This window comes from Eriocheir sinensis, chromosome 60 (assembly GCF_024679095.1).
Source record: "Eriocheir sinensis breed Jianghai 21 chromosome 60, ASM2467909v1, whole genome shotgun sequence".
NCBI lineage: Eukaryota > Metazoa > Arthropoda > Malacostraca > Decapoda > Varunidae > Eriocheir > Eriocheir sinensis.
The window spans coordinates 2,229,553-2,243,146 of NC_066568.1; the positions used below are offsets into that span (position 1 = coordinate 2,229,553).

The 13,594-nt window shown below is 39.7% G+C and overlaps 1 protein-coding gene across 4 annotated transcripts in view; it reads right to left on the reverse strand.

The window, feature by feature from the left end:
* Positions 1-13,594, reverse strand: part of LOC126985707 (uncharacterized) — a 60,006-nt gene that overhangs the window by 18,150 nt on the left and 28,262 nt on the right. For 2 of the 4 annotated variants that reach the window (XM_050840875.1, XM_050840877.1), the window contains exons 28-42: positions 13,061-13,301; positions 10,990-11,138; positions 10,159-10,277; positions 9,561-9,753; positions 8,948-9,158; positions 8,375-8,444; positions 6,947-7,056; positions 6,671-6,798; positions 5,858-5,965; positions 5,308-5,439; positions 4,530-4,649; positions 3,106-3,261; positions 2,332-2,466; positions 1,785-2,138; positions 1,293-1,742 (exon numbers count right to left, since the gene is read on the reverse strand). In XM_050840875.1, coding sequence (XP_050696832.1) covers positions 1,869-2,138; positions 2,332-2,466; positions 3,106-3,261; positions 4,530-4,649; positions 5,308-5,439; positions 5,858-5,965; positions 6,671-6,798; positions 6,947-7,056; positions 8,375-8,444; positions 8,948-9,158; positions 9,561-9,753; positions 10,159-10,277; positions 10,990-11,138; positions 13,061-13,301 — 2,142 coding nt within the window. In that variant the 3' untranslated portion in view covers positions 1,293-1,742; positions 1,785-1,868. Of the gene's footprint in view, positions 1-1,292; positions 1,743-1,784; positions 2,139-2,331; positions 2,467-3,105; positions 3,262-4,529; positions 4,650-5,307; positions 5,440-5,857; positions 5,966-6,670; positions 6,799-6,946; positions 7,057-8,374; positions 8,445-8,947; positions 9,159-9,560; positions 9,754-10,158; positions 10,278-10,989; positions 11,139-13,060; positions 13,302-13,594 lie in introns of those variants that run through there. The other 2 variants (XM_050840876.1, XM_050840878.1) reach the window with 2 other exon arrangements.

Genomic DNA, 13,594 nt, shown 5'->3' on the forward strand with positions numbered 1-13,594 from the left:
GCGTACGTCAAGGAAATAGACATCGTAATGGGAGGGTTAGGAGTACATATTCCATCATTACTGCTGCTTCTATGCGTTAAATTAAACCTTGAATACAACCCCTGACGCCTCACCTCTACAGCGCCGACATGAGGGCCCGGAGAGGTGAAGAAAGGCCTGTCTGGGGGCTCCTTGGCAGCCACCTTTGTTTTGGTTCTACAATGGATACAAAGGATGCTGAACGGGAACCCGAGACCAAGACCACGACCAAGCTTTCGCCTCTCCAACGGGTCATCTGTACAGCAAGAGCAAGAGCAAGAGCCTTTCCCTGTATCCATTTTAGACTCGGCGGGAGATTTGATTTGACAGAAGTTAATGGAAGAAACAGGGATATAAATGAATAAGGATGTAAACTGTGGAGAAGAAAAATAAACTATTGGCCATTTAATTGTTGAGTGCTGTGCTTATAGAAAAGATACATAATTCTTTGAGTTAGACAGACAATTAAGCAGACGACATGGACATTAGAACCGTGCAAGGAGAAAGGGAATTAACAAAGAAGAAAGGAGGAGGAGGAAGAGACAGAGGAAAAGAAAAGAAAAAGAAAATACCTATGAGGAGGGAAGGAAGAGTGAAGCAGAATAACGTAAAGAGGAGAAAGGGAGAGAGAGAAAAGAGAAGAGGAAGAAAAAAAATGTAGTAGATAGGAGAAATAAAATAATGTAGAAAGGAAAAAGGAAGAAGAGGGAGAGGAAGGAGAATATAAGTAATAAAAAATAAAGTAAAAGGAAAGAAAAGAATGAAAGAAATTAGATAAATGAAAAAAAAAAGGAGAAATACAGACAAAAATAGAGAAAATGGAAGTAAAGGAAAGAAGGAAGAGAAAATTAAATAACAAGAGAAATAGGAGAAAAAATCTATTTCTAACCGAATTTGTTTTTTTTACTTCCATTTCTTCGGATTTTCTATGTATTTCTTTTTTTGTAGGTTTATCTTATTTTCTTTTATGCCCTACTTTTCCATATTTCTTTTCTGCCTTTATTTTCTTTGTTTCTTTTCTTCCCTTTCTCCTAGTTTTACTTTCCTTCTTTCCTATAGTTTTTCCCTCTCCTCTTTTCCCTGTCCCCTCTTCCTCTTTTTTTCCTTTCCCTTTTTCCTTTTTCCTCTCTCCCACTCAGAGGCGCTCACATCATCTCCCTCCTTTTATTCTATCTAGATAATCTAACTAAACCACAAACCACAAATCAGTCCGTCACTTCATAATCCAATACAGTCAAACAACGTAAGAAATTTATGGGCAATAGGAAACAGTGTAAATATAGACTTTTAATTCACCACAAGGTCCACTTCGCTACACTCTGGAAACAATAAAGGTACAAAATAGACAATAGACAAAATAATGTACAAAACAGCTCAACAAGACAAGTTATTTACAGTCTTAACAGCGGGCGATATTTACAAGTTTGGCAAAGAAGACTGACAGAAAATTTAATTGGAATGACGCTAATTTTCGTCTTTGCACAGACTAACTTTTATATGGAGACTAGAAATGGGGTGTAGGTTTTCACTCAATATGTTAGGACACTCTAGCAACTGTTACTATGTCTCTATGGATGTTTAAATTAACCTATTGCACATACAAACTTACTATATAGTGTCTCCATGCACATTTAAATTAATCTACACACATACACAAATCTTTAAAACTAATTATTCCATCTCTCTACAGGCACAAATTCACCTAACCAGAGACAAACACTAACCTAACCAAAGATAATTTCACCTAACCGGAGACAAAAACTAACCTAACCACAGAAGAAAAAGTTAACCCGAGCAAGGACGAAAATCAACGCAAACCACAAACATTAATATACCCTAATCTAACCTCCTTATCTGTGGTAGTGCAGTGGGGGAGAGGGCGTGTAGGATTGGTGAGTGCCGTGGAGAGCGGCGTGCGAGTGCGATGAGCCCCTGTAGAGTTGCATGAATGACGGCCCTCGGTAGACAGCCCGGTAGATTGTGGTTGGTACGGGAAGCAGCTGGGCGCCCTTGTAGTCGTCCTGGTAAGCCCCCATGCCGGAGTGCGCGATGAGGAGGGTCTTGGGGTCGCCGGCGATGAAGGGGAACGACCATGGGCATAGAGAGGAGGAAGTCTTCACCTGGAAAAGATAAAAATATAGTCACCTGCACAAATTAAGGACATGCTGGAATAGGTCTTAACTCTTTAAATGGTTGCAGTTAGGAAAGGCAAGGTAAGGGAAGGGTAAGGAAGGATAAGGTAGGTGCAAAGGTAAGGGTTAGGTTAGGCTAGTGATATTTGTAACATACCCAACTATCATCACCCGTTCTCACCTCCCTGACGTAGACGAACTTGGTCCCGCGTAGGTGGTAGTGGTAGAGGCTGTGTCGGGTCTGCACCATCAGCACGACCTCACCCGTCAGAAGCTGGATCAGGTGGCTGTGGACGGCATCGGGCACCTCCAGACGCTGTAGCAAGAACAGTTATAGTTGGTCATAGCATAGAGGAAAGGTAATGAAAGAAGAAGAAAGCAGCAAGAATGATTATAGTCAGTCATAGAATAGAGGAAAGGTAATGAAAGAGGAAGAAAATAACAGCCATCAGTGAAAGGCACAACTTTTATCCGAGACGGCAAGAACACATCAGGGAGTGCCGATACAAGGGCTATACTCCTGACCTACAACTGAACTAGCTTTTGTGCTTGTAGTCGGTAACAAGGGACATTTTTAGTAAGGGTGAGCTTTGAAATATTATATGGCAGATACTTTCACTTAGCTCATAGAATCCAGCCAAGTTAAAGAGCATCAAATTGTTCTCTTATGAATCTGAAGAGACTTTCACTTAGCTCATAGAATCCAGCCAAGTTAAAGACCATCAAATTGTTCTCTTATGAATCTGAGGAGACTTTCACTTAGCTCATAGAATCCAGCCAAGTTAAAGACCATCAAATTGTTCTCTTATGAATCTGACGAGAGATTTGAAGTCAGGAACCCTTGGTGAATCGAGGTTTGTTGTGGGTGAAAAAATTAAAACCACCTCCACTAACTTTAATTCAACACCAAGAAAGGGTTCAAACCACCTTAATTGACAGTCCTGCCTCTCCTCACCTGCACGTCCTGTCCCACGAAGCTGGTGTTGGACATGAACACCTCCACGAAGGTGTCACACAGGGCCGTGCGCTTGCCAGTCATTGCCACCACCACCTTGCCGCCAGCCACCATTGCAGTCACGTGAGAGGACACAGGCTCAGAAGTCTTCATAATCTGCGGAAAAAAAAAATTAGAAGAAAAAATACAGTAACTACCTTTCTTTTTACACATTTTCAGTCTTCATAATCATAAGAAAAAAATTACAGTAACTACTTTTTTTACACATTTTCAGTCTTCATAATCTGAGAAAAAAATAGATTAGAAGAAAAAATACAGTAACCACCTTTTTTTTAAACATTTTCAGTCTTTATAATCCGAGAAAAAAATAGTTTAGAAGAAAAAATACAGTAACCACCTTTCTTTAAACATTTTCAGTCTTTATAATCCGAGAAAAAAATAGTTTAGAAGAAAAAATACAGTAACCACATTTCTTTTTAAACATTTTCAGTCTTTATAATCCGAGAAAAAAATAGATTAGAAGAAAAAATACAGTAACCACATTTCTTTTTAAACATTTTCAGTCTTTATAATCCGAGAAAAAAATAGATTAGAAGAAAAAATACAGTAACCACCTTTTTTTAAACATTTTCAGTCTTTATAATCTGAGAAAAAAAAGATTAAAAGAAAATAAACGGTAACTATTCTTTTTACACTTTCATTTTGTTTTCCTCTGTATTCTCATTCATATTTTTTTCTACATACTCATTCACGTTCTTTCCAAATCACTTTAAACCAACTATAAATTAAAGACCTCCCTTTAAAACTGTACTCTTCCATATCCAAAGCAACTCTTCCATTACGTTCTCCATTTCTCCAAAAATCTCACTCCTATTCCTCCAAAACGTTTACTCTTTCCATGTCTCAATGTTCAAGACTAAAGGAAGGATTACTGATAACCTTGTCTCTAAATCTCTGCTCTTTCCATGTCAGAAATACTCTCAAACTCTGCTCTTTCCATGTCAAAAATACTCTCAAACTCTGCTCTTTCCATGTCAGAAATACTCTCAAACTCGGCTCTTTCCATGTCAGAAATACTCTCAAACTCGGCTCTTTCCATGTCAGAAATACTCTCAAACTCGGCTCTTTCCATGTCAAAAATACTCTCAAACTCTGCTCTTTCCATGTCAAAAATACTCTCAAACTCTGCTCTTTCCATGTCAAAAATACTCTCAAACTCTGCTCTTTCCATGTCAAAAATACTCTCAAACTTGGCTCTTTCCATGTCAAAAATACTCTCAAACTTGGCTCTTTCCATGTCAAAAATACTCTCAAACTTGGCTCTTTCCATGTCAAAAATACTCTCAAACTTGGCTCTTTCCAAGTCAAAAATACTCTCAGACGTTAAGCTTCTGATCCCTTTACTCCGTCCTGCCCAAGCTTACCAGAGTCATCTTTTGGAGCGCAGCATTGTAGCCGTATATGTCCAGGATGCCGGCCTCTGTGTGGCTGGGTTCCTGGGCCACCATCAACACCTCTGTGCCGGCGAAGGTCACCCACACACCCTGCACAAGGAACATATGATTAAATACTGCAGTTACCCTTCATATACAAAGCCATACATGATAAAAGTTTCGGTTCATATTAAATCAATGAATACACTTCTTCCATGGAAATTATTAAATGCTATAGTTACTCTTCATATATAAAGCCATACATGATAAAGCTTGGGTTTATATTAGATCAATGAATATGGACTTCTTCCATGGAAATATATGAACACTCAAGACATCAATGCATATCAAAAAAAGGAGAAAAATGATGTATACAATTAACATCGTATAAAAACAAAAACATGTCCTAATGCATTTTACTCCACACTAACAGTACTAGAGTTTCATGGGTAATATTATTCCTTCCTAAATGTCCAATGGTAAGTTCACTACAAGGACTAAGAGAATTCAAAATATGAGCCTTACTATCGACAGCTTGATATCGTGGCAAATTAGAAAAAAAAAAAAGTTACGCACTACAATTACCGAAGCTTCAGGTCTATCTTATTCCTTCCTAGATGTCCAATGCTCACAAGTCCCCTCCAAGGCCCTTAAGGTTGTGGTCAGCTAAGTCTCAATTCTCCCAAACCAGCATCCACATCTCTCATCTCCCATTTACATCTTTATCTCCATCCTAAAATCAACTCTATATTCACCTCCAGCTTTTTACCTTAATTGCCCGTGTTGCGTCGAGGCGGTCAAGGAGGTGGAAGCCGGTTGAGGCTGTACCGCAGAGAACAGTGGTAGCAGCGCGGTAGTTAACCACCGCCACACACACGCGTCCGTCAGGCAGTTGGAAGCTCTGGAAGGACAGGATATGGATTGGGAATTCTTATAAACAAAAAACGTAAATAAAAATAGTTAATAAAAACGGACGGGAAGAACAATCAATAGGCAGTTGGAAGCTCTGGAAGGACAGGATATGGATTGGGAATTCTTAAACAAAAAACGTAAATAAAAATGGTTAATAAAAACGGACGGGAAGAACTTTATCAATAGGCAGTTGGAAGGTCTGGAAGGACAGGATATGGATTGGGAATTCTTATAAACAAAAAAAGTAAATAAAAATGTTTAATAAAAACGGACAGGAAGAACAATCAATAGGCAGTTGGAAGGTCTGGAAGGACAGGATATGGATTGGGAATTCTTATAAACAAAAAAAGTAAATAAAAATGGTTAATAAAAACGGACGGGAAGAACATGAACATCAGCGTCCTCACCACCAGGTCCCGGCACTCCCTGGTCTCGAAGGCAGCCAAGAGCCGACCGCCAGAGCCCAGCGCATAGATGTGTCCGTAGCCTGTGCCTGTGCCACTCTCCAGCCGGGTCTAGGAGGGGAAAACAACACACTAAAGTACTCACCATATAAAAAAAAAACTAAAGTACTGTTCATATGAAAAAAATAAAGTACTGATCACATTAAAAAAAAATACCGTAAAGCACTATTACAAAAGAACTAAAGTGCTGTTCATGCTACCGTAAATCACTTATGACCAAAAAATAAAGTACTGTTCATATGACAACGTATCCAAATTTCAAGACCTTTAATACTTAACTTTGGAAGGCATAAATTACCATTCTCTAATCTTAAACACATGATTTCACATACGAAGAAAAAATACCCTTTGTCATTTAAACTTGGAACTAACATATTTACAGGTTTTCCAAGAGGTTGTGGATATTGTCAAGGGTAGTTATATGCTCCTAGTGGTAGTTTAACAAGGCTTCTGCACCATGAACCTGAAGAACTCCTAAGAATCGGACTAATCTCCTTTGTGACCTCAAGAAAATAGTTCAGCCAAAAGTTACAGAATATGGACCTAAAACCACCTAGAACCAAAACAAGTCATTACGGTTGTGAATTTCGGCAAGGGTTAACCACCAAGTCATTACGGTTGTGAATTTCGGCAAGGGTTAACCACCTAGTCATTACCGTTGTGAATTTCGGCAAGGGTTAACCACCTAGAACCACCAAGTCATTACGGTTGTGAATTTCGGCAAGGGTTAACCACCTAGAACCACCAAGTCATTACCGTTGTGAATTTTGGCAAGGGTTGCGTTCCTGCGGGTACAGCCTCCATGGGTTGCCTGCCGCATGTCGCCAGCAAGCCACTGCCAAGCCCAGCCACGGCGATGGGCTCCAGGACAGTCACGGCAGGGTCTGAGGATGGGAAGCGGGTTAAGAGTGGTAGAGGTCATTTAAGGTCAGTATGTGGCAATGCAGATACAAGAGAAAAAAAATCAATGAGCCATGAAGCCAACCACTCCTTCACATGTCCTTCACACCCCACAGCTATACATGTACTCACATATCTTGGGGAAGGGCACACCAATTCCGTAGGTCAGCACGGCATTGTTCGCCATGTCCAGACCCACCAGCGCATCGTAAACACCCACTTCAAGCTTGGTGTTGCCCAGCCTGGAAGAGGAAAACGAAATACCCTTTGTACATATACTAGTGGGTGAACAGTACGCATTGGCAACCACCTAACCAACAAAAAGTACTGTAGGGGTCGTAATAAAAGACATTTCGCCGCCCAAGAACACATATTTGACAAGGCTTTTCTAGGAGTCGTGGGCATTTCCAGGGGTAGTTTTATGACCCTGGTGGTAGTGTGACCCTTCTTCTGTACCGTGAACCTAAAGAAACACACATTAGAACCCGACTGACCCACTCTTTGACCTTTAGAAGTAGTTGAAGTTTTATGACCCTGGTGGTAGTGTGACCCTTCCTCTGTACCGTGAACCTAAAGAAACACTCATTGGAAACAGACTGACCCACTCTGACCTTTAGAAGTAGTTGAAGTTTTATGACCCTGGTGGTAGTGTGACCCTTCCCCTGTACCGTGAACCTAAAGAAACACTCATTGGAACCTGACTGACCCACTCTGACCTTTAGAAGTAGTTGAAGTTTTATGACCCTGGTGGTAGTGTGACCCTTCCCCTGTACCGTGAACCTAAAGAAACACTCATTGGAACCCGACTGACCCACTCTTTGACCTTTAGAAGTAGTTGAAGTTTTATGACCCTGGTGGTAGTGTGACCCTTCTTCTGTACCATGAACCTAAAGAAACACTCATTGGAACCCGACTGACCCACTCTTTGACCTTTAGAAGTAGTTGAAGTTTTATGACCCTGGTGGTAGTGTGACCCTTCCCCTGTACCATGAACCTAAAGAAGCACTCACTGGAACCCGACTGACCCACTCTGACCTTTAGAAGCAGTTGAAGTTTTATGACCCTGGTGGTAGTGTGACCCTTCCCCTGTACCGTGAACCTAAAGAAACACTCACTGGAACCCGACTGACCCACTCTTTGACCTTTAGAAGCAGTTGAAGTTTTATGACCCTGGTGGTAGTGCGACCCTTCCCCTGTACCATGAACCTAAAGAAACACTCACTGGAACCCGACTGACCCACTCTGACCTTTAGAAGTAGTTGAAGTTTTATGACCCTGGTGGTAGTGTGACCCTTCCCTTGTACCGTGAACCTAAAGAAACACTCATTGGAACCCAACTGACCCACTCTTGACCTTTAGAAGTAGCTGATGTAAGGAGCAGAAGTGTCTGATAATACCAACCTAGATTCACACAAATTCTATTCAATCAACTTTTTTTTTTATGGTTGTATGAACTTTCTCCTCTAGGCCTATTCAACTTTCCTGGAGACTACTTTCTGGTCCTATGATGTTATTGCAAATCTACCGTCAACACAAAGGGACGAGGCCACGGCTACTCACGTCACTGGTATGAGCTTGGCCACTGTGTCGAACGCAAGCTCCTCGTAATACCAGATGGAGGCACCTTTCACTGTAAAAATCAAGACATACCTTAACATACCTTACACTAAAGAAAGAAAAACTCACTGTAAAAATCAACACATACCTTAACATACCTTACACTAAGAGAAAAACTATCACTAATATAAAGAGCTAAACATTTTACTTTGAAACCCACGACTTTTTCTCTTCTCAACGATATTGTAAACTAGAAAAAGCAACATTTTACTTCTACCATCGTGGATAGCTATACCAACATCTGTACTTACCGACATCTATACATAGTAACATACACATACATTTTTTTACGGCAGATGAAGCAGCTCTAGGGGAAAAAAAAATAAATAAATAAATAAAAGCCAGCTATTCGCAGCTCCCAAAGAAAGCGCTCAGAGGAGTGGCCAAAAGAGAGGTCAGCTTGGGAAGGAGAGGGTCAGCTGGGGAAGGAGAGGGTCAGCTGGGGAAAGAGAGGTGGTCGTAGGCAAGAGGAAATACAGATGAAGGAAGATTGAAGACACACACAGACACACAGACCTGCCAGAACCTCCCGTGTGCTTCTTGCGGCATGGAGAGCAGCCCCCAGGTGGTCACCCAGCCTTATGAGGTAGTCTGCATTGATGAGGTTGGCAAGCTCCTGGATGTGGATGCCGTTTATCAGCTGCGACGAGATGGCAATGGAGGTGAAGCGACAGGTTGCACTGAAGCTTACGGAGTGGTGGATGGTTACCTGCCTGTCTGTGCGTACCTGTGGAAGAGGAAAGGTGGGGGTTGGGTTAAGTTAGGCAAGGTTTTCAGTATCTTTAACCCAGAAGCAGTGACGGGCCAAATTTGTGGCTTTACCGTGTAGCAGCAATGGGCCAAATTTGTGGCTTTACCGTGTAGCAGCAACGGGCCAAATTTGTGGCTTTACCGTGTAGCAGCAACGGGCCAAATTTGTGCCATGATTTAAACCCCCAGAATGGATGATACATAAACTGATCACAAATGCTTTGATATATATTATGAAATGGTTTGTGCAAAGTGATTTTTTCTCATTTTTCTTGCTTAGAGGGACCATTTAGCAACATGATCCCTGCTGCTACCGGGCTAAGCGATGTTCCAAGTTCATAATCCCTTACACTAACACCCTGGCCTCCTGAACACTCACCGTCCTGTTCACGAGTCTATCAAGGTCCACGTCATTGAATTTATTGTCCAGCACCCACACTGCACCCGCCTCCACGCCCACGGCTCCAGGGCTGGGCGGCACCACCTCCAGCATGCCAGTCATCACCTGCTCCCCTGAACGCAGCAGCACCGTGTCTGGCCGCAGGAACACACCGTCCACTCTGCCATTAACTCTGCAATAGAAAATAATGGATAAGAAAAATGAAGGTTGATAAAATGGCAAATAATGATAGACCTCAAGATAAGATGGCAAACAAAGCTTAAATGTATCTTCAATCTGTTGTATTTAATAAGAAAAAAAATGGGTGTTGATGGAATGAGAAATGCTGATGTAAGCTAAAGATTAAATGGGAAAGGAAATGTAAATATCACTAAGAAAAGTTAATGATGAAATAGTAGATAATATATGGTAGACAAAATAAGAAAAGAGGTTGTTGCTTTCACTTCACAAATAAAGAAATAAAATAAAAAGTAAAAATAAAATGAGAAATAATGATAAACCAAAAGACAACAAAATGGGCCTTGAAAAAATACTTAAAACCCACCACGACCACAACTAACAGAGGACATCAACCTACTGGAAGTGTGAGCCGGTGTAGACGAGGCTGCGGAGAACAGTGACTCCGGGAACGAAGACAACCTGCCCCTCGTCGGCCTTCTTCACCACCAGGCGGCCCAGCTCAGACACATCCACGCCCTGAAGAAGGAATGGTTAAGATACAGATGCAAGAAGGATACTGGAAGGACACTGAACACTAATTTGGTGGGTGGAAAAAAAGAAAAATCGCCAGGTTCATATACAAACTACCCAATTTTTTTCTACTTTTTGGGAAATCTAAAAAAACACTAATTTGGTGGGTGGAAAAATAATCTTCATATACAAACTCCAATTTTTTTTTTTCTACTTTTTGGGAAATCAATTTTTTTTTCTACTTTTTGGGAAATCTAAAAAAAAGTTTCACTGTTTAAATTTTCATATCGGCAGAAGAGTAACCGAATTCTAGAACCCTCATACCCTGATTTTTTATTTGGGTGGGTGAAAAAAAACAAAACATTGCTCTTCATATACAAACTGCCCAATTCTTTTTTTTTCTACTTTTTGGGAAATCTAAAAAAAGTTGCACTGCCTGAATTTTCATATCGGCAGAAGAGTGACTGAATTCTAGAACCCTCGTACCCTAAACCTATCTTTACCTATGACCTCTTTTGGTGGGCTTTTTTGTTGCTACCTTGTTTTAGTGCCCTTGAGCGGCCTTCCTTGCTGTTGAAAAAATAAATATAAATAAAATAAAGCAGTCTTCCTTGCTGTTGGAAAAAAAAAGTAGTCTTCCTTACTGTTGAAAAAGTAAAAAATAAAATAAAGCGATCTTCCTTGCCGTTGAAAAAAATAAAAATAGAAGACCACCCACTTGCACAGTACCACCCTCCACCATTGACAGGTTGCCGAGGATGGTGAGGTGAGCGAAGGTCTTCCGGGCGGTGATCACGTTCTGGCGCCCGTACAGCACGAAGTCGGAGTGCATGCGGAGACCGTTCAGCGTACCCTCAAGTCCGATATCTGTGAGGAAGAAAGATTGCCATTACGGAAATATGTGTAGTTTTATTCTTTGACCTATAAAATATGGACTTTCCTACAAAACGTAGTTCAATCTCTCCTACAAAATACCTTCAAAATAATTCAATCTCCCCTGTAAAATACCTTCAAAATAATTCAATCTCCCCTGTAAAATACCTTCAAAATAATTCAATCTCCCCTGTAAAATACCTTCAAAATAATTCAATCTCCCCTGTAAAATACCTTCAAAATAATTCAATCTCCCCTGTAAAATACCTTCAAAATAATTCAATCTCCCCTGTAAAATACCTTCAAAATAATTCAATCTCCCCTGTAAAATACCTTCAAAATAATTCAATATCCCCTGTAAAATACCTTCAAAATAATTCAATATCCCCTGTAAAATACCTTCAAAATAATTCAATATCCCCTGTAAAATAATTCAATATCACCTGTAAAATACCTTCAAAATAATTCAATATCCCCTGTAAAATACCTTCAAAATAATTCAATATCCCCTGTAAAATACCTTCAAAATAATTCAATATCCCCTGTAAAATACCTTCAAAATAATTCAATATCCCCTGTAAAATACCTTCAAAATAATTCAATATCCCCTGTAAAATACCTTCAAAATAATTCAATATCCCCTGTAAAATACCTTCAAAATAATTAAATATCCCCTGTAAAATACCTTCAAAATAATTCAATATCCCCTGTAAAATACCTTCAAAATAATTCAATATCCCCTGTAAAATACCTTCAAAATAATTCAATATCCCCTGTAAAAGACCTTCAAAATAATTCAATATCCCCTGTAAAATACCTTCAAAATAATTCAATATCCCCTGTAAAATACCTTCAAAATAATTCAATATCCCCTGTAAAATACCTTCAAAATAATTCAATATCCCCTGTAAAATACCTTCAAAATAATTCAATATCCCCTGTAAAATACCTTAAAAACAATTCAATATCCCCTGTAAAATACCTTAAAAACAATTCAATATCCCCTGTAAAATACCTTCAAAATAATTCAATATCCCCTGTAAAATACCTTCAAAATAATTCAATATCCCCTGTAAAATACCTTCAAAATAATTCAATATCCCCTGTAAAATACCTTCAAAATAATTCAATATCCCCTGTAAAATACCTTCAAAATAATTCAATATCCCCTGTAAAATACCTTCAAAATAATTAAATATCCTCTGTAAAATACCTTCAAAATAATTCAATATCCTCTCTAAAATACCTTCAAAATAATTCATTCTCCTATAAAATACCTTCAAAATAATTCAATCCCCCTATAAAATACCTTCAAAATGATCCAATCGCCCTTAAAAATACCTTCAAAATGATTCAACGTCCCTTAAAAAATACCTTCAAAATATTAATACTTTACCTATCTCCTCTACATAATATATAAGTTTCACCTATAAATTACCTTCTTTGAAATGTTATAGGTATCCTTTCAATATTTTCCTTCCTATAAAAATACCTTTCTTACACAATATTGCCTTCTTGCACAGTTCTCATTCATATTTAAATTTATAGTTGCATTTCTCATTACACGAAGACAAGGGGCTTAAGGGGGGGTTGCCTTAAAATTAAAACATTCATTTACTTATGCTTGAGATATATAAATAAGGGTTAGGATTTTGTTTTAAGTCAGGGGACGTTAACAAGAAAGAAGAACAACTGTTTAATGGAAGAAATACTGAAAGAAAATGGGGTTAGGGTTGCCAGGGGTGAGGTTAATGGGGGACTCCTCTAAAATGAAGGGAAAATGGAGTCATGGTTGCCTTAAGATAAAGTGGCCTCGACGAGAACCACTGAACTTATGCACTATGGAAAAGACAATAGCAAAAATATAAACAAGGGGAAGACTAATAGCATAAAAAAAGTATTAGTCTTTTCCTCACCCTGGGCCTCCACACTGGTGAAATTCAGGACCCCACTGATGACCTGGTCCCCATCCTGCAGCAGAATGTTGAGGAAGTCGCCCACACGCAAGTCGTCATTGGGGTTGGTGAGCCGGGGTGTGGACAGGCGGTCGAGGGTCATCTGGTGCACCGTCAGCTGGCCGCCCACCGTCTGTGCCTCACATCGCCGCTTCAGTATCTGCTTCCACACCTCCTCCAGGCTCTGGCCGTTTGTCTTGCCCTGAGAGTGGAGGTCAAGGTGGTTTTGAGAGTGGAGGTCAAGGTGGTTTTGTGGACTTAGTTTTCTTGGGTGTAGAATTTTCTTGGGTGTAGAAATAGTGTATCAAGAAAAGTTTAACCCCTTCAACACGAGGATGCGTATACTGCATCCTTGCGTGCCCCGTACTATATCCAAGGACGTGCATACTGTGTCCTGGCTCGCTTTAGCCAATATAAGTTATTTTATCTCTATATTTATGGATTTTATCTCTATATTTATGCTTGCTTACATCTCAAAATTATCAATTAATTTGT